This window comes from Lissotriton vulgaris, chromosome 3_1 (assembly GCF_964263255.1).
Source record: "Lissotriton vulgaris chromosome 3_1, aLisVul1.2, whole genome shotgun sequence".
Taxonomy (NCBI): Eukaryota; Metazoa; Chordata; class Amphibia; order Caudata; family Salamandridae; genus Lissotriton; species Lissotriton vulgaris.
In genome coordinates, this window is record NC_141689.1 from 1,940,558,825 (window position 1) to 1,940,579,807 (window position 20,983).

Here is a 20,983-nt window from a genome sequence, read left to right on the forward strand (position 1 = left end):
TTATTTTCCTGAATACAAATAAAAAACTTTGATAATGTATATATTAATTAAAGGGTTTGGGGGCGACTCCTCCCTCAATAAAAATAAAAATGGAAACATATTAAAAACAAAGATGTCTGTCTTTGTGTGTGTGTGCGTGTACGTATGTGTATGTCTGAATGAAACTGAATGAAACTGACCAACGCTCCTGTTAGAAATGGGAGTCTCTAGTTGGCAGGTGTAGGTACCTTTGTCCAAATAAGGATCCTTGCTTCTGGTCAGGGTAAGGGGGATACACACTTTAGATAACCCCAGCTCACCCCCTCAGTAGCCTGACACTAGCAGACACGTTTATCCCAAAGGCAATGTGTAACATATATGTACCAACACTCACAGTAACACAGTGATAACACCACAAATGGGCACCACACAAGTTTAGAAAAATAAAATATCTTTATCTAAACTTCACAAGACAAAACCACAAAAATCCAACATAAACAGTTAAAAATATGACTTTCAAAAGGTTTCAAGAACTTGTACTATAGAAAACTATGGATGCGTGCCTTTTACACAAAGTATCTGTAGTTGGGTCAAAATCCACATGGCCAAACACCTGCAGAGTCGGAATCAAAGAGATGTGTCAACTCCTGAGACCCTGGGGAGGTGATGCGACAGTCCCGCTGCACACAGAGGAAGGGTTGCGTCGATTCCGGTCTCTATTGGGAGCGATGCGCCAATTCTTTGTGACGGTTCCGCTTCCCAGGCGATGCGTCGTTACAATTTGCCTCACAGGTGCGATGTATGGAAATCCGGGATGCGCCGGTGATCGATACAGCAACGTCGAGCTGAGCTGCATTGGTGTTCTTTAGACGTGATCACTTGATGCGTAGTTTCTTGCAGCGTTGACAGGCACTGTGTCGATTTCCGGATTAACAGCAAAACAATCAAAAACAAAGGTTATGGTATTTTGAAAGTATTCTAGGAAAACTTCTTGGGCACTAGGGGATGCTATAATCAAAACAGTCAATCAATACGATTACCTTGGTGTCTCGATCAACCCTAGACTGTCTCAGACTAATCATTTATCAACTAGACAGTTCAAATCCACCAACATCACTAATTTGATAATGAGATTCGCTAAACTATTCAGAGGTAAAGTAATTGATTCATCTTTTAAAGCATTACAGTTGAAAGTAATCCCTTTATTACTTTCTGCTTTGCCTATCCTAAATGGAAAGATTATAGACCATCTTAATAAACTCTCCATGCAGATCATCCAACAAGTACCACATCTTTGAATAGACACACCACTTTGTGACAGGTTGTAGCTGAAGCACAAACCTCTATTAACATTCCATAATGGGAGTACGCTGGATTCCTTAAGTGATCGTGTTGGGGCCGACCAACCCACCTTAAAATCCTTAATTTATTTGAAACTTTAAAAAAAATTAAGGACACAGAACTGAACATGGATCATTAATTAAGGAAATAGAAAACAATGATTTACTTGATTTTGGAACTCTGGCTAAGCTAAATCAAATGGCTGAAAGAGCTCCCGAAGGACCGTACTCACTAGTCAGAGCGAAAATGATGTTGCCTCATTAAAGAAATATAAACATATGGACCTGGTATCAGAATCCTATTTGGCGACACTCCAGGAATACAGTAGCTCCAGATTGCATGATATGATAACATTGAAATATTTAAGATGAATAATGCTTTATATACCCATCCATGAATTAGAGGGGTCCTGTAATTGACACTTGCAATGAAAGATCACCTGATGACTTTATGGTTACAAAAAGGAAACCCTTAGGCACATACTTTATATTCGCCCAAAACTTTGCACTTAAGAAGATTTTATTTACAATTTATTTTTATTGTGCAAAAATAAGATCAATTTCAGAGGCTGTTAAATATTGTTTTACTATCAAAGCCTGCAACTGTATTATTAAATTGACGCAATATTTAGTCCTTGCTTCAATAATCATAGGAAATTGTCTAGTATATTTTAGTAACTTTAACAAAATGCTGGTTTTAAGATTCTGAGATGTTTATTTTTATTGTAATCTTGGTGATTAATACAATAAACTTGATTGACTGATTCCCAGTGTTCTGAAATATCACCAGTATTGTAACGAAGAACTAGAGTGTTAAAATTATGTATTTATGACAATCATGTGTCGCACCTCAGTGCTGTCTAACTGGAATTAAGCTGTAAAACGAAAAGCATTTCCTTAAGAAATGTGTACACGTGGAGTTTTGTATACACATGCCGCTGAACTGATTTCCATTTCAAATTTTCCTGTACCCTTAGCCTCGGGTTTCTTCCTCTTTCTTAGAGTTTCAACAGGTAGTTTATTTCATTCACACACCTCCTCCTTCAGTTCCTCTTTTCCTCAGTGTAGCCTGTGCCTCACAATACCACTGCTTCAGAATTGACCATGTCCACTGTATCTGCCAGTCTTATTTGAACATTCCCATTTCACATGTAAAAACTTATAAACCAAAAAGTAGAAGAAAACTCACCCTCAAAACACCATGAAAATGCCATCCCTTCTAAGACCATGAACTATAGTTGTTAGCCAGATCTGCCGCTGGTACATAAAGCCTTTAGGCTCCAAACAGTTCTGTTGCAAAGACTGTGGAGCAAAATGTGACCATCAGTGGGAAAGGTCAGATGTCCTTCTAGATGTAGGCGAGAAGAAAATGTTTGATTGATCTCTGTTAGGAACGTTAATTGAATGCTTTAACATTGCCAGTTTGTTGTATTGTGAATCGTTAATCTAACGCTTTAATAAACACAACTTTTCCACTCCCTCTTTAGCCTTGGGCACCAACATTTCTCTCAATGGACGTTGATGGTCGAGTCATCAGGACAGACTCCATGTCTAAAATTCTCTCCTCTGGGTATGTTAAATGGACAGCACTGCATAATGTAATCGGTTATTAGTACAAGAGCAATGTGTCATTAAAACCTTTCAATATTGAGAGTAAAATCTCTTCTCAGTCTTTGTGTTAAACACTGTTGGTGCCTAACCTGTAAGGTGGGTGACCATTGCATGTGATACCCATGCTACCTGTGTTTATATTAGAATTGTCAGATAGTTGATCTGTTTTCAAAGCATTTATCAAGAGTCCTCAGGCTGCCCTTTGATCTCGAAATACAGAATTCAGACTCTCACATGTGTATGTTTTTTTATACCAGAATGTTAGCTATATCATTCTGCAACATAGCACTTTGCATCTTAAGGGCTCAGGCTAGACTATAGACACACTTTAGTATGCATCCGTGTGTGTCTGTGTGTGTATGTGTATATATATATGTATATATATATATATCAATGCTCCGATTTACACCATAAAGACGAGTCACTCTGCAAGTGTGTGCTTTGCCGCGATGGTGTCCGCGTTCATATGTCAGCTCCGAATTCCTAGCAATACCCAGCCGGGTTCAGGAAAACAGCACTCACGAGCACAGCAGTGTATCAGCAGGGGGGGTTTATTTAGAACAGACGCGTGAGAGGAAATTAGCCATAGGTGTTAAATTGATTCATATCCACGAGCCCTAACAGACACAGTCACAATGAGTGATGTCATCAATTATGTAATTTGAGATGAGATCAAAGCTGCCATCAAGGATATCATTTAACATGTTTTGAGTGATCTCCTCGCTGAGGTCAAAAGCAATAGTTAGCTCAAAAAACTATGACATGTGAATTTCAGTATTTAATCTTTTATTGTTGTTATCTTATTCCAATACTCTGCTATAATGTCACTTTAACCTTTGCTTTTTTTCCCACAGAATTTCTGGGTTTATTGTAACTTAAATTAAGATCTTATCACTACTACATCCCTTTAAACTTTGTTTTTTCAGTGTAAATATATACAGACCTATACATAAACACACAGTGGCAGTTGGCACTGTGTACTTATGTTTCAGCCACACTTTCAAATGAAAAGGAATTTTTGGATTAGCCTATAGCCACTTCCCCCAATCACCTGATCTGCTCCAAATTTGGCCCTTGCTTAGTGTAGTTAACTAAGGGCCAGCATGCCAAATGTCATATAGTTTCACGCAGAAAAACAAGTTAAGAAGTGGGTCAAAAATTTGTCTTTTCCCATTAGGTTTCATAGAAAATGTTGCATGCACTTGCAGCTTAAGCTTCTGAACTGATTTTAATTAAACTTGATATGAATGAATAACTGTAGCCTGAAAGCGTAGTTTTTGTAGTTTTTGGGGAATTAGCATTTGAAGAAGATGCCATGTAGACCTGAAAATGTTTAGACATTTGTATATTTTGTCAGTTGAAAAGCCATTTCTTGATTTGCGGATTTATAGATTTGGCAGTTTTTGCCAAATATGCATGGAATATAGAAAATACGTGTATGTTGATATTACTCTTGTTATTTTCAAATTCATGCAGATCCATTCAGAGGGGTCACTTAAATAAAGGGGGGCAAGCAAGTGTTCATCTCCTATTATGTTTGGCACTTTGCAATGAATCTGTGCAACAAAATTTGGCAAAAGCTTGAAACGATTTGTTAAAGGGATGACCATTAGTAAAAATGGAACAGTTTCAGGAAATACGTGATGTTGAGATTACTCTTATTTTCAAATTCTTACAGATCCATCAAGGCGGGGCAAGCAGTGTTCATTTGTTAATAGGTTTGGCACTGTGTGATGAGTCTGTGCAAAATTTGGCAGATGCTTGGAAAGATCTGTTAAGGGGCTGGTGGTTAGTAAAAAGGAGGAATGTGCATCAAACTTTGTAGGCAGTTAGCTAGTTACACCGACTACAGGTATTTCAGGATTCTTGTAGAACCAATGCATTGGGGAGCATTTAATGGAGATCAGAATATGTTTGATTTACTAATAACTTTGGCAGCATTTGATGGATGTAAAACAGGTGTGACGCTCATGCTTAGAGGTTCCAAAGCAGGGGTTGTTCTCCGGCTGAGGCACACCATATCTGGACTAATTTGATCAAAGCAGTGCTTTCCCTTTTGCCCAGAGACTAAGTTGCAATTAAGAGCCCACAGACTGAGTGGCACAATGAAACCACAGTCTGTGGTTTTGCAACTGGGTTTTGCAGACTGGCATATTCTCACCTTTAAGTAAGCACGTCACATTGCTGTGACAGCTGTGAAAAGTTGAGTACTCCTGTATACTATAATGTTAACAGTAATTGAGCTAGAGTTAATTCCATAAGCTGGTGCTTGGATCTAGACAAACTTCGAGAAGGTAACCATAAAGCCTGGAACCCGTAATGTCCAATGTAGGCGTAAATACGCTTGGTGGTTAATTTAAGCTAGTCATTGGGATTAGTAGTATTACATGTATACATACTAGGCAAATCCTTTTTATTTTCTCCTTCTTGTATCATGGCAGCATACCATATTTGCTAATATTAATGAGTCTATTAATGAGATTTAAATGTGGTTTACTTCTAGTCACTAATATTAAATACATGTAGATATTGTCTTACCCATCTGATTGATTACATAATTGGTTTATCTAACAGCAGTTTATCTTCTTTAATTGTTAAACCTATTTACCAAGTAAGTAGGTTAAACAAGTCACCCCCAACTCTTTAAAAAAAAAAAAAAGGGTTCAGTTCAGTTCAACTTTATTCGGATACAATAGTACCCATAAAAGCACACAAAACACAAATACATCACAATGGTTAATACAAAAGATTAAAATTCAATATACAGGTTTCCAAAGTGCCTTGTGCAAACCTGTCCATCATGTCAGTATATATAATTATTAAAAACAATTTGCAGATTATATCGTACGGTGTCAGGGGTCCATCATAGATCTCCGCGCCCTTGTTGCGGTTTTTAGGAAAGTGCCAGTGCGAAAGATAAGTTCAACATCATCTAAATCTACCGTTAATCGGTACGCTGCCTCCAGGGTGATTGGTCTTCTTTTGTTAAAATAGGGATATAAAAACTGCTTAGAATATTTGATGTAATGTTTGCAGAAAAATATAAAGTGCATAATAGTTTGCTCACTCCTCCCATCACAAGAACACAAGTTAAAATTAAAATTTGGGCTATAACCAAGTGGGAAGCAAATTGCAAATCGAATTGTGCCAGCTCTTAGTCGGAACAGTAGGCTCGTTTCCCAGTGGCTCATTGGTAAGGTCAAATATGTGTGAAGCGGATAGCAATACTGTTCAATAGCCATGTAGTTACGCACAGTTGATTTCCTGGTCTCCCGCTCATTATTATACAGGGAGTACAAACTGTTCTGCAGTTCCTTTTTTGCAACTGAAGCTGCTAGTATGGGATCCCGGAAAACACTTTCTCTATTTATACTGCGCAAACTACTCAGCACACCACTTAGCCATGGGATTTCTAAGCCCTTGTCACAGTGTAGACAGTCCTTAATAATCAGCTGTGTCAAGGATGCCGCTTTGTTCTTCCACACTGCAACCCACATAAGTGCTGGACGTGCCATAATAAAATTAGTTATAAAATTAATATTGAGCTCATTGTGACATATATATTGGGGGTAGAAATTGGGATGTTCAATAATTTTCTGCAAAACCTGTTTTCTTCCTGCTGGATTACTGAGCAGTTGACCGTTCCCCAGATCTCGGCGCCATATGTGGCCACCGGGGTGCACTGAAGTTTATACATTTTCTGTACAGCTAAAAGCGCACCCGTGGTCTTTGGACGGGGTAAGCTTAAGATCGAGTTGGTGGCCTTTGAGAACTTGCTCCTGTCATGAGCTAATTGCTCACTCCAGGAACCGTTCACAGCAAAGGCCAATCCTAAATAAACTAAAGATCTTACTGAGGTCAGTTTTTGGCCATCTATTGTAATGGGGCCTATGTCACGCTTCCCCGGGCCACTGCTCATTAAAAAAGATTTCTTAAAATTCACCCGCAGGTCTAGTTTTTTCATATAATTAGTAAAATTTTGGACAAGAAGACGCAGTGAATTTGGAGTATGGCCTATAAGAACTGCATCGTCTGCATGAAGCAGCACTGGGATGGGCTCTTTAATAATATATGGAACGTCTTGAGTAGCCGATTTCACAGAGGTATTGAGGCTGTTGATATATATAATAAAAAGCAGGGGGGGCCAACACGCATCCTTGTCTGACCCCCCTGCCAATATCGATGGGCCCCGAAACCTCTCCACCCGCCCCAATCGTTACTTGGGCCTTGAGGTCTCTATGCAAATATGCCAGAAAATGTACCATAGTTTCGTCCAATCCACCAGCCAAAAGGATTGCCCACAGCCTTGACCTATTCACTAGGTCAAAGGCTGTGGACAGATCCATGAAAGCCATGTAGACAGGGACCTCTTTGCGATAGCGTATTTACCAATAATTAGGTTTAGGTTGAGGCATTGTTCCTTGGTTCCTACCTTGCCCCTAAAGCCCAACTGGCATGGATCTAGGATGTCGTTTGCTTCTGTCCAATCCACAATTTTGTTATACAGGACACTTCCTAGGATTTCGAGGGTATTGTCTATTAGGGAGATAGGTCGGTAGTTACATGGAAGAGATCTATCTCCCTTCTTGAAGATCGGGACTATTATACTTTTAGCCCAAGTCTCAGGTAATTTTGCCAATGTCAGGTTATTAAAAATATTCAAAAGTAGGGGGGGCCATAAGGCCGGGTTCCACTTAATTAGATCGATAGGGAGCCCGTCGGGGCCCGGCGCTTTATTGCCTAAGCTCTGATTAATCGCTTCCACTACTTCTGAAATGCTTATGTCTATAGGTATTGGATTACCTGGATTGAAGGTTGATTCCCATGGAGATGGAGTAGAGTAAATAGCTGAAAAATTACCAACCCATGCGTCGCTAGCAATATTACAGTTGATCGGCGTCAGAGACTGGCCCATAGAAGGGACTTCCCTGACCGCCGCTCAGAAGATGTTACCAATTTTTTAAACTAGCAGCCTCGGACAATTTGTCCCATTGTTCCCTCAGGAGTTCATTCTTCCTACATCTAATAGCCTCCTTATATTCCTCTCTAGCCTGTTTGACTCCTATTGAGCACCTCGGGGTGGTAGCTACTGCCCTACGTAAGTTCCTATTCGCTTGGGAACAATCGTGGTTAAACCATCTAGGAATGAGTGCCACCTAAGGGGGGGGTTTAGAGAGGATGGTTTTGATCGTCTGACAGATCTTCCGAAAGTCCTCGATTATCTGCGCTGATGGAGATTCTAATGAGAGGCAGGAATCAATGAGAGGCCTATTGTCCTTTGCCAATTTCCTGAAAGTTTCAGAATTATCGGCCCCCTTCCAGCACAATCTTAAGTTATCAGTTGATACTACTAAATTTGCAGCCCCACATTCGGTCTGGAAGATCAGCCGTTGGGCTGTGTATATCATTACCTTAATGGGGTTGTGGTCTCCGAAGTCAGAGGGTACGACTTCGGCAAAGACCAACTGTTTTTCAATCAGAGGGCATACAAAAATGTAATCAATTATGGATCTACACTCCCTTCTCCTATAAGTTGGATGATTGGTCGTAGTTGACCCTACGACCAAGTCCATAACGTTGGATAAGTTATGCGATTTAGTCAACCGTTCGAGTTCTCTACCTCTGCTTGTAGATTGTGCAAAATAAGCTGTTCCCTTATTAGATCCCATATCATTAATTTTAGCATTAAAATCACCCCCCACTAATATACCCAAGAGGTCCCCATATTAGATTGGTTATCCAAATCTGAAATAAAATCGAAAAGCTTTATAAAACTTGTGTGGAACTGACTGAAAATCGTTATTATAAAAGTTTATCAAATAAAAGTGGATCCCTCTTTTAAACAATACAGCCTGATAATCTAAACTATGAGTTGCGATTACCTTGAAATTTCCCCCGCTGCCACGTTAATCCCCATAACCAATCCTCCCGATGGTCTTCCCATCCTAGGTGTTTGGGATAGCACACTAAAACAATGAAAACCTTCAATATATAGAGCTTCAGTGCCCCAGGTTTCCTGGAACATGAGAATGTCATATTCCCTTATCGAATTTACCCATTCTGTGTTATCAAGTTTTGTTCGGAGACCTGCCACGTTCCAGCTCAATACACTCAGACTAGCTCCATTGTCACTTTTTACTAAATCTGTCCTCCCTTGGGCGCAGTTAGGTCTGATTAGTGTGTTTTGGGTTGGCGTATCACTAGCATCTACAACAGATAGCATGTTTGATGGTCAATTTTGCAGATCCAAACTAGAAAAGACTTGGTAATTATTCGATAGGGGCATAACTGTTCTAGTGCCTCTATTTGGGGTTAACAGTGGCTTGTAAAAGTAGCCCAGAGGGAGGGTACTGATGTTAGTCGGGGGTTAAAGGTCTCGTCAGTAACAGATACAAGGTGACGAATCAGCTGGGGCCTTCTAAAATTTAGGACAATGCAGTCCCCCTCTATACATTTGTTTGAGGGTCCAACCCACCCTACTCTCCTGGCCATGATTATATCCTCCCTTCAATGTGGGTCAACATTTTTATGTTTATGGAGCCAGTCTACCGACTTATTTTGCAAATCAGACCAGGACTCCCTCTGTCCCTCTGTAAGCGCCACTTAGAACAATCACATATGGGGCGGAGGCCGGTGGGAGATGTAAGACATCCGGATTATTAGTGGGGCTAGACTCGCTAAACGCTCTGTTTACAACATCGCAGCCATTGGTCGGCCTTGTGCCCTGCTTAGATGACCTACTTGGATAGTGCCTCCCTTGTAGGTACTTTTACCAACATTCCCTGTTAACAGCCTAACACTTCTGTTAGTATTGGTGTCACTTTTTGCCGATGATGATGCCCCCCCTTCCCCACATAGATCGTCAGAGACAGCTTGGAGTTGCGCCATGGGATCAGCTGCGCTTCGAGAGTGCGGGTCCTTATCACAAATTGTTTTGCCACTTGTTCGGCCAGCCAGCATGGGTTGCAAAGCATTTGTGCCTCCCCCGTCCCTATTTATATTTACTGCCACATCATTTATCTTGGACATTTCCTTCCATAGGACGTCAAGTTTCCAAAAATCCCCATTAGGTCATCTAATCTAGATTCAAAACCTTCCATTAAAGTATCTAAAATTTCAATGGCCATAACATTTTTTTTAGGGCCATTGACCGGGAAGTCTTCAGTCTGAGGGGAGATGGAGTTAGTCAGCCTTGCTTCCGTTATTCCGTTGCGACTCGCTCCTTCGTTGCTGCTTGGGACATCTGTGTTGGGATCTGTTATATTTCGCCTGGGTTTTGCCTGGTTTGATTTTGGTGCATTTTTCTTTCCTTCAGGTACTAAAGCGGTCGGTGTCAGCCCTCTAATTACCTTGCGTGTTGCTGGCGGGGGCATTTAAGTCCTGGATGGCCGGAGAGGAGGTAGATAAGGTGTTTATAACTACTATATCCGGACTCAAAGGCACAGGGGAAGGTCTCAGGTTATCTACAGAAAGTAGATCCTGAGTGCCCCCAGTTGACAGACGTGATTGGAGTTGGGCAAGGTCTAAAGATAGACGTCTCTTGGTTGCCTGTATCTCATGAGCACCAATTCAGCCCTTATAATAAAGTCATCAAGTGACCCCCTTCTGTTTGGTCATTTTGACAGTAAAAACATCACTTAATATGGTCAAAGTCTTGGTAAGAGATCAATATGTCACCTTAGCTTTATATAGTTAGCACATTACCTTATTTCAGCAGGTCGGTAGTCCTTTATCAAAGTGCCAAGGGAGGTGGCCTGGCCCTGCCTCTTCCGGCCCCTGACGGCCCGCCCTTTGCTCGGGCTTCGCCCGGCGTTGGCCCGCGCGCGTCCCGCGGGGCGGGATGGACCTACTGGTTAAGTCCCCGCCGATGTCAAGCGGGAGGGGCTGCTGCTCTGCCGGTCGCCCCGCTGGTTTGTGGGCCGTGTGGTCCTTCGTCCTTGCCCCCGCTGCCCTGCGCCAGCAAACGCCGATTTCGAAGCGTCTCCCAAGGAGCGGGAGGCGCGAGGCGCTGAAATAACCCCCGGTGTCAAGGGGGAGGGGCTGATGCTCAGCCGGTCGCCCCGCTGGTTTGTGGGCCGTGTGGTCCTTTGTGCTTGCCCCCGCTGTCCTGCGCCAGCAAACGCCGATTTCGAAGCGTCTCCCACGGAGCGCGAGGTGCTGAAATAACCCCCGGTGTCAAGGGGGAGGGGCTGCTGCTCTGCCGGTCGCCCCGCTGGATTGTGGGCCGTGTGGTCCTTTGTGCTTGCCCCCGCTGTCCTGCGCCAGCAAACGCCGATTTCGAAGCGTCTCATGGAGGACCATGTCCGACACAGTTTGTTTACAGCATTAGAGCCCACTCAAGGCACAATATATAATGAGTAGAAACAGACATCTGTAGTTGTACAACGCAGCACTAAAAAAAATGAGCATTTCTTTTTTAACTGTTATGAGAGTCGGTATCCGGAAAGAGTATATTTCAACCCTAAAATATCGAATAAGAAAACACCACGTGCACTGCACAAAGGCCTTTGACTAGCGTTCACCCGCATGAGCCTGTGACACTTCACTCTACCATGTCTCCAGTGAAACGGAGGGTGCACATTCCAAGGACCAAACATTGTTGTGTTTTATCATTAAAAGGTTGACACTCGGTCTTCAGCATTTAAAATAATTTAGGATAACCAAGAAGAGGGGCAAAAGACTATGTCTTGAAATGCAGTTTACAGATGGATTTAAAGAGCACACAGCAACAATGGATAACATATTAGAAGAAGGCACATTCCAGCTCCCACAAGAGGATCTATCCATTGTACATACAAATAGTTTGAGGCGAATACTTACTTGATACAATGCAGTAAACACACATTTGCTAAAAATGTAAGTGTTTTCATGGAGTGATCACTCTACTCTTTTTCCAGTGAAGTGTGACCTTCATCATGACCGAAATCGAAAGAATGAAGGACCTCATTATGCCTTAATGTCCCCATTCTCCGTCTGATAATAATTCCTCAGTGTCGTCCCAGATTAAAAAAATATCGTCGATGAATCGACAATATAATTTCACATGTGACCATTCATTTGAGCTCATTAAATTTTGTGCCTCGAATTGGGCCATGAATGTGTTCGCATAGGCTGGGGCAGGTGATCATGAGAATCAATCGAGTGGATGAAAGAATCCAATTTACACACAAGATAAACAAGGAAGTCATTGATTTCTTGGATGTCAGGATCACTAAAACAGACAGTGGATTTCAGACTGAACTGTACACAAAACCGACAGATCGGAACAATGCACTCAGTTATATGAGCTTTCATCCCAGGAGTCTGATCAGAAACCTACCGTTATCACAGTTCATCCGGATCAAACGAATTTGTTCAAATACACTGACATGTGAAAACAAATTGGCAAAACAAGTACAAAAATATGAGGACAGAGGTTACCCAGCAGAAATACTACAGGAGCAAGTACAGAAGGTTGCACTAATGGATAGAGCAGATCTATTAAAACCCTGCAAAAAGATTCAAAAGGACAGGATGGTATTTGTAACTAAATACACCACCCAATCAAACAAGATCAAAAGTATAATTAACAGGAGATGGGAACTATTGGCCATGGAGCGTGATTTCAATGGATTATTTAAAGAACCGCCATTACATGCATATACCAGAGGATTAAACTTGAAAGAGAAATTAAAACGCAAGCATCAACCACCATCAACAGAAATATACAAAGGAACGACAAGGTGTCTCAACTGCACAAATTGTAACAATGTGATAACTGGCAACGTTTGCACACATCCAACCTCAGGAACACAGATACAACTAAAACACACCAGTGATTGTAATGCACAGAATGTAGTGTACGACATTAAATGCCCATGTGGTAAAATGTATGTCGGCAAAACGGAGAGGAAAATAAAAATCAGAATCACAGAACATAAAAGCCGGATTCGGACTGCAAATTTAACCTCACCGTTAGTACAACACTGGAAACAGGAGACACATAGTATTTCGCAGCTCAGATTTTTGGTTTTAGAACAGGTGCATATAAAGCCAGGGATTAACAACCATCAGAAATTGCTACAACGAGAGTTGTTCTGGATTAAATACCTGAATACTATGGCCCCATAGGCCTCAATGACAAATATGATTTAGCGTGCTACCTTTAGTTAACAAGTTCAAGTAACATATAAAATTTTGATCTTTGCATAATATGGACATTATTGCTCAAGAACTTGTGAATAGTACTGTTAAATCACTAATCATCTGCAAAAAATGTATCCACTATATAAGAACTAGTGCATACAACTGCTATATTATAATGAGTATAATTATCTGAAAAAAATGTATTCACTAAGGTCTGTTTTGGATTATGTCATGAATATCACATAGGCAGTAATGGATCACCAAACTAATATGATGTTGGCCCGAAAACACTCCATCTCGACGTATAACATCTGACACACATTACTTATAGTCGTAGTGGAATTTGTAGGCACAGGACACGCAAGCACGAACATGTCATTATCTTTTCATGATTCGGCAATATTAGTTAAGGTAACGTTAATGGACCTTTGTGTGAGGGGTATTTTTACCATTATAAGATGGCGTCAAATGTGAATCGTTTGTGATTGTGAACAACACGTGCAGTCTGTTGTTTAGTTTTACTTCTTAATTACGTACTTGTGCATAGAACTGCTATATTATGAGTATAATTATCCGAAAAAATGAACTCATTAAGGTTTGTTTTGTATTTTGTCAGTAATATTACATAGGCAGTAATGGATCACCAAACCAATATGATGTTGGCCCGATAAAACTTCATTTCGACGTATAACATCCGTCACATATTACTTATAATCGCAGTGCAATAGGCATCCGCACATAGGCATAGGTCACGTAAACACACACGGAGGAACTACACGAACAAGTCATTATCTTTTCACGATTCGGCGATATCAGTTAAGGCAACGTTAATGGACCTTTGTGTGAGGGGTATTTTTACCATTATAAGATGGCGTCAAAAGTGAACTGCTTGTAACTGTGAACAATACGTATAGTCCGTTGTTTAGTTTTACTTCTCAACCACGCAACTTTCACGGAGTCCACGGAGTTTATATCATTAGTGAATCCGCAACAAGGGAGACACGAAAATATTTGCGGAAAGGTGATTGTTCAAGGAGAGTTAGTAGGACTCACAGGTATGAGCAATATTGGAATCTCTTTGAGCTACAGCGTATATAACCAAACGGGCCGTTAGTTTGATGGCAACTTATCGTATTTTTGTTTTCCGGTTTTCAGACGCCAGTTAATGAGAAGATAAGGTATGGAGTGGTGACCTTTTTGATTTTTTTGATTTTTGTTTAAATGACTCATTGACTCTTGGAGAGTATAGCAGTCTTTAAGGTTGTTTACATTTTGTTATTGCAGAGTGCAACAGCAAAGATTTCAAGGTATGTAGCTAATCTATGAGAGACTTTAGAGGCAGAATTGATAAAGGCACAAGCGGGCTAAAGCAGAGTTTGTGTTTCATTCTGACAGACTCTTAGTCGATAGAGGCGGACCTCTGAACACATGTTACACAACAGAAACACTCAGGTATGCGAACCCACACGCTATAAACAGCAGTGAACCCCCAATTTGAAACAGCAATAATTGACACTGACACCATGTATTTTTACTTTTACAGAATCGCCCCTGATGAAGGCGCCGTAATGGTGCCGAAATGCATTGGGCTCCATCGTGAAAATTGTTGATATGATTTTTTGAACTATGTTGAAAAGAATTGGAAATTATGTGATATAAACTAAAGACTGAATCCAAAAATATGCTGTATGAATATAATGAATAACTATATGAAAAGTTTAAAAAAAAGGAAAAAGATGAAATGTTGACAATGAAAAAATATGATTAAAATTGTTGACACATGAAAAAGTGTTAGTTTACAGTGCATACAAAAAAAAACTAAAAAAACAAGGTGCGGAGCACCAAGTGAACAGTGCGCGATTAGGTGGGCACGACAACCCATCATAACTTCATATTTACACAAGGAGTGACTATCCTTAGCAATCGCAGCACCAGTGGATTACAATTTAAATAAGGTTTAAAAAGGAGTGCTCCTCACAAACCCAACTTATAAAAGAGATCTGACCCTGGCAGCCGTGCCTCTTCCACAGGCCGCAGCAGCTCACTATATGTGACAAAGGGAGTGCAGAAAGGAATCGACCCTTCTTATAACATAGAGGTGGGGTTACGCCGTGATCGACTAGGTCGGGTGACCTCTGCCTCAGGCTCACCCGCGGCCCCTGTTGCCGTGGGCCTTCGAGGCATGCCAGCCATGTGGGTGTTATCCACCCTCCGCACCGGGACGCGCCGCCATTCACTAGCACTGCTCACCTGGGGTCTACCACACACTCAGCTGAGGCAGTACATTGGTAGATGTGAGCTTCGGCAGCAGCAAGCACCACAAACCAGACCGCTGGGCAGAACCTCACAAGTGTGCGGCCATCTTGGTGGCAGTCGTGGCCATGCCCCTGTGGCAGAAATAGTTTATTGTAAAAGGTGGATGAGTTAAATGACCATTTGTACCAATGTCAGGGACATATGTTCACTTGCTACAATGACCTGTACAGTATATAATGTACTTATAGTAAGTAAAATAAATACTCCTATTTGGCTGCAATTTTCAAAGCCTGTTCATGAAGTCTGAGAAACTTTATCAGCTTCTAGTTCATTTGTCGATCTGACGGATCAAGCCCTTGTATTATAGAAGCTCTACATGTCCTTATTCCTCTGACGATAAGGGATTTTCTTAATGAAGTGACTTGTGAACTGTGGATGCATTCGAGAAAGAAAATTATAAATGTTACTAACATTTGATTGGATCAACAACAAAACGGAGAAGGAGGACCAGCAGCTTGTTGAGGTCCAGTGTCCTTGCTCCTTTAATAATGGCTAGATCAAAGAGGACACTGTTCCATGACAATGGGCGCATGAATGTCACCCAAGATAGGAGGGGAAAGAAAGAAAAGAGTAGAGAAGGAGTAAGAGAAGGGAAGAGGTGAGACAAGAGAAGAAGAGGCAAATGTATATCCCCATTCTGTAGTAGGGGATCTCTGTGTATAGTCATAATCTAGTGAATAGTCCCGCCCATGTGCGTGGACCCCGTAGCAATCAAAAATAATCTCTTAAGGTGTCAAAAAATGCAGAACTGCACAGACACTTAAGAGAAAATTAAAGACAGATAATGCAGCCTATATAAACAGGCTACACTTTCCAGTACTTCAACTAGAAATTCCACCAAAAATCCACAAACAGCAAAGTCTGTCCAGATTTCCCTTGCTTCAGCAGCAAAAACCCTCTGGAATGATAGAGAGGAAGACATGGACAGACAAGCCCCATAGGCTGCCATTATGTGGCTCAAAACAGGATACTGTGCCTTTAAGAGAACTTTCCAGAACCTCACAGTATCCCAGAATGCACTGCAGATCCCTTTTACTTTCAGTTCTTTTTTCCGGCTCCTGCAAGCAGGACCCTGGGGCATTGAGCTCTCCCTTTTCAAGGGTTTATTGGTGATTTTTCACTTTTGTTCAAGTTTTGAGTGCTTTCCTAAAGTACTTTTTTGCCTTTCTTCTGGTTAATCCTTTGGTGCACTCTTTTATTGTCAATATGCCTGCATTATTTGACAAATGTCCAGAGTGCTCCAGGAAGAAGGCCAAATCGGATCCTCATGAGGTGTGTATCCTCTGCCTTCCCTCTTCCCATGTGCCAGAGGAGTGTGTCATTTGTCAAGGCTTCTCTGGCAGGACCCTGAAGGATAGAAAGAAGATCAGGCTTCAGGGCCTTGAGGAAAGAAGGCTGAAGGCGCAAGTTGGGTCTGGAGAGGCTTCCTCTGCCCGTGCCGAGGCCTCTGGGGGGCTCCCCAGTGGCAGGAAGACCAGCAAGCGTCCCCATTCTCCGTCTGGGTCGATTGCACCGACTACAGCGTCGAGAGGGATGACTACAGTATGTTCCACGTCTCCCCAGGGCTCTGGGTCGAGGCAACGTCGATGTTCAACGTCGAAGGAACTGAACAGACCACCGTCGAAGTCTCCTGTGACGATTTTGTCGTTGTCGTTGAGTGATCGATGTCGAAAGGCCCAGCGTCGGCGCTCGCCGTCGAGGCGACACCGCTGTTCGCCGTCGGCGAAAAGGAGAAGGTCGTCGTCGAGGCGCAGATCGCCGTCGAGGCGAAGGAGGTCGCCGTCGAGGCGAAGGAGGTCGCCGTCGAGGCGAAGGAGGTCGCCGTCGAGGCGAAGGAGATCGCCGTCGAGGCGAAGGAGGTCGCCGTCGAGGCGAAGGCATTCGCCATCGAGGGAGAGACGGTCGCCGTTGAGGAAAAGATGCTCGCAGTCGAGGGGCCGACGCTCGCCATCCGGTCGCCGTTCTTCGACGCCGTAGAGACGTGGAAGGAGGACTGGCGCCATGGGAGGCTCGCCAACGTCCCAGGCTGGAAAGGAAGGCGGATCACCGGGTTCGGTGTACTCCATGATATATACACCGACACAGAGGCCGGTTACACCCCCGCCTCCATTGCCGAGGGGGCTCCCTCCGCGGGCCTCTACTTCGCCGCCGCTACCACCACTTCCTCAATCTCTACCTCAACCTCAGCTGCCAGCAGACAAGCCACCTCAGTATCCCAGAATGCAATGCAGATCCCTTTTACTTTCAGTTCTTTTTTCCGGCTCCTGCAAGCAGGACCCTGGGGCATTGAGCTCTCCCTTTTCAAGGGTTTATTGGTGATTTTTCACTTTTGTTCAAGTTTTGAGTGCTTTCCTAAAGTACTTTTGTGCCTTTCTTCTGGTTAATCCTTTGGTGCACTCTTTTATTGTCAATATGCCTGCATTATTTGACAAATGTCCAGAGTGCTCCAGGAAGAAGGCCAAATCGGATCCTCATGAGGTGTGTATCCTCTGCCTTCCCTCTTCCCATGTGCCAGAGGAGTGTGTCATTTGTCAAGGCTTCTCTGGCAGGACCCTGAAGGATAGAAAGAAGATCAGGCTTCAGGGCCTTGAGGAAAGAAGGCTGAAGGCGCAAGTTGGGTCTGAAGAGGCTTCCTCTGCCAGTGCCGAGGCCTCTGGGGGGCTCCGCAGTGGGAGGAATACCAGCAAGCGTCCCCATTCTCCGTCTGGGTCGATTGCACCGACTACAGCGTCGAGAGGGATGACTACAGTATGTTCCACGTCTCCCCAGGGTTCTGGGTCGAGGCAACGTCGATGTTCAACGTCAAAGGAACTGAACAGACCACCGTCGAAGTCTCCTGTGACGATTTTGTCGTTGTCGTCGAGTGATCGATGTTGAAAGGCCCAGCGTCGGCGCTCGCCGTCGAGGCGACACCGCTGTTCGCCGTCGGCGAAAAGGAGAAGGTCGTCGTCGAGGCGCAGATCGCCGTCGAGGCGAAGGAGGTCGCCGTCGAGGCGAAGGAGATCGCCGTCGAGGCGAAGGAGTTCGCCGTCGAGGCGAAGGCATTCGCCATCGAGGGAGATACGGTCGCCGTTGAGGAAAAGACGCTCGCAGTCGAGGGGCCGACGCTCGCCATCCGGTCGCCGTTCTTCGACGCCGAAGAGACGTGGAAGGAGGACTGGCGCCATGGGAGGCTCGCCAACGTCCCAGGCTGGAAAGGAAGGCGGATCACCGGGTTCGGTGTACTCCATGATATATACCCCGACACAGAGGCCGGTTACACCCCGCCTCCATTGCCGAGGGGGCTCCCTCCGCGGGCCTCTACTTCGCCGCCGCTACCACCACTTCCTCAATCTCTACCTCAACCTCAGCTGCCAGCAGACAAGCCACCTCCGGTCCCTCCGAGGTCGGTCTCACTGCCCAGATTTCCGACTCCTCCCAAGGGGACCCCTCAGCAGAGGGCCCCGGCCAAACCAAAGTCGCCCGCCCCGGTGGAACCGGCGGATCTGCCGAAGCCAAGGAGGTCACGTACCCGCTCCGGACGGAGGGGGAGATCGAGGAGTCGGCATAGATCCTCCACCAGGTCAAGACGACGCCATAGGAGGCGCGGATCGTGGTCTCGCACGGACTCCTCAAGGACCAGGACCTATTCACCGACCTTGTCGGAATCCCCGGGGACAAGGGTGTCTCCGGTGGACGACATTAGCATGTTCCAGGATGTTCTCCTGAGGGGGGCAGCGAAATTGGGAATCACAGTGACGGCTCCAACACCCACGACGTCTGTGATCTTTGAGACGCTTCACAAGAAGCATTTGTCTCGCCCTTTGCTACCACTGGTTGGTAGAGCCCGCGGAGGAGCTGTTCCTCACGCCAGCAGTGGCGAAAGCCGCTCCCTCCGGACTTCTGAAGAAGTACAGGGCCCCGGATTCGGACCCGGCTTTTCTACGAATGGACCCGGTTCCGGACTCTGTTATAGTGACGGCGGCCAGGAAGCTACATTCTACCTCCCCGTCTTCAACCGTACCACCTGACAAGGAAAGCCGATCGATCGACTCAGCTGGCAGGAAGGCTTGTGGGACGGCATCCACGGCCATGAAGGCCTGCAGCGATGCGGCTTTGCTAGGGCGGTATGACCGTGCCCTGTGGGAATCCCTTCAACAGTTCACGGAACTCCTGCCAAGAGATAAGAGGGAGGACTTCCAGGAGATCCTCAAAGAGGGGATGCTGGTTTCGAACCAGGTCATCAGCTTGGCTGCGGATGTCTCTCTTTTGGCTGCCCATGGGTATTGTCATGGGATCAACCAGCGACGCCATGCTTGGCTCAGGCTCACATCACTCAAGCTGGAGGCCCAGCAGCGGTTGTCCAATCTGCCCTTCTCAGGGGAAACATTATTTGGCAAGCATGCCGACGATGAGATGGCCCGCATGAAGGCCGAGGCAGAGACCCTGACGGCTGTGGGCTTGGAGAAGCCCAAAGAAAAGAAGGCCTACCGACCGTTCCAGAGACGGTTCGGTGCACAGGGCAGAGGGAGAGGACAGACTTCGGGACAGCAGCAGCAACAACAACAGCAGTTCCGGAGACCCTTCAAAAAGCGACAGAAGGGTAGAGGGGCCCAGCAGTCCTCCACAGCGAACAAGGGCCCGGCTGGTTCTCGACCCTGAGCGGTTACTTCCCCTACATCCGTTACCCGCTCCGGTGGGTGGAAGCGTTCAATTTTTTCTGGCAGAGTGGAGAAAAATTACTCGGGACAAGTGGGTGCTGAATATTGTTTGCAATGGATACAGTCTTCGGTTCACCAGCCCGCCTCCATCAATTCCTCCGGTCAGCTCGCGGTTTCAACTGCGCGAGCTCCAGGCGGAGGCCGATATCCTGTTAAGAAAAAGGGCGATAGCAGACGTACCTCTGCCTCAAAGAGGAAGAGGTCTGTACTCCCGGTTCTTCCTGGTTCGCAAGAAGGACAAGAACGAGTTCAGGCCCATTCTGGATTTGCGACAGGCAAACAAGTGAATTCGCAGAGAGAAGTTTTGCATGCTGTTGTTGCATCAGATTTATCCTCAGTTGCAACAGGGAGACTGGCTTTGTGCTATAGACCTACAAGATGCGTACTTCCATGTGCCCATTGCACACAAACACAGGAAGTTCCTGCGATTCCAAGTCAGCGCCAATCATTATCAGTACACAGTACTGCCATTCGAACTGAAGTCTGCGCCCAGAACATTCTCGAAGTGCATGGCAGTGGTAGCAGAACACCTAAGGAAGAACAAGGTGTTTGTCTACCCGTACCTGGACAATTGGTTGATCAAGGACTCCTCCTTCTCGGAAGCTCAAGCACACTTCCAGAAGACATGCGTTCTCTTGAACAAGCTGGGGTTGCACATCAACATGTCCAAGTCTGTCCCGACTCCGGTCCAGTGCATTCAGTACTTGGGAGCCACCATCAATACGCTATCAGCAAGCGTGTCTCCTTCGGAGGAGCGGCGATTATCACTCCTTTGGAAGGCTCAGGCTCTTATGACCACTCCATCTACAACAGTGAGGACGGTGTCTTCTCTACTGGAATCGATGGCCTCTTGCATCTTCCTAACGCCACACGCACGTCTGCACATGAGACCGTTGCAGGAGTGCTTGGAGG

At 44.6% G+C, this 20,983-nt stretch overlaps 1 protein-coding gene across 1 annotated transcript in view; it reads left to right on the plus strand.

The window, feature by feature from the left end:
- The window catches only part of AADAT (aminoadipate aminotransferase), a 348,907-nt gene that overhangs the window by 212,940 nt on the left and 114,984 nt on the right, over nucleotides 1-20,983 (plus strand). Inside the window, exon 8 of the mRNA XM_086962429.1 lies at nucleotides 2,807-2,889. Within this exon, the coding sequence (XP_086818555.1) occupies nucleotides 2,807-2,889 (83 nt within the window). The remainder of the gene's footprint in view (nucleotides 1-2,806; nucleotides 2,890-20,983) is intronic.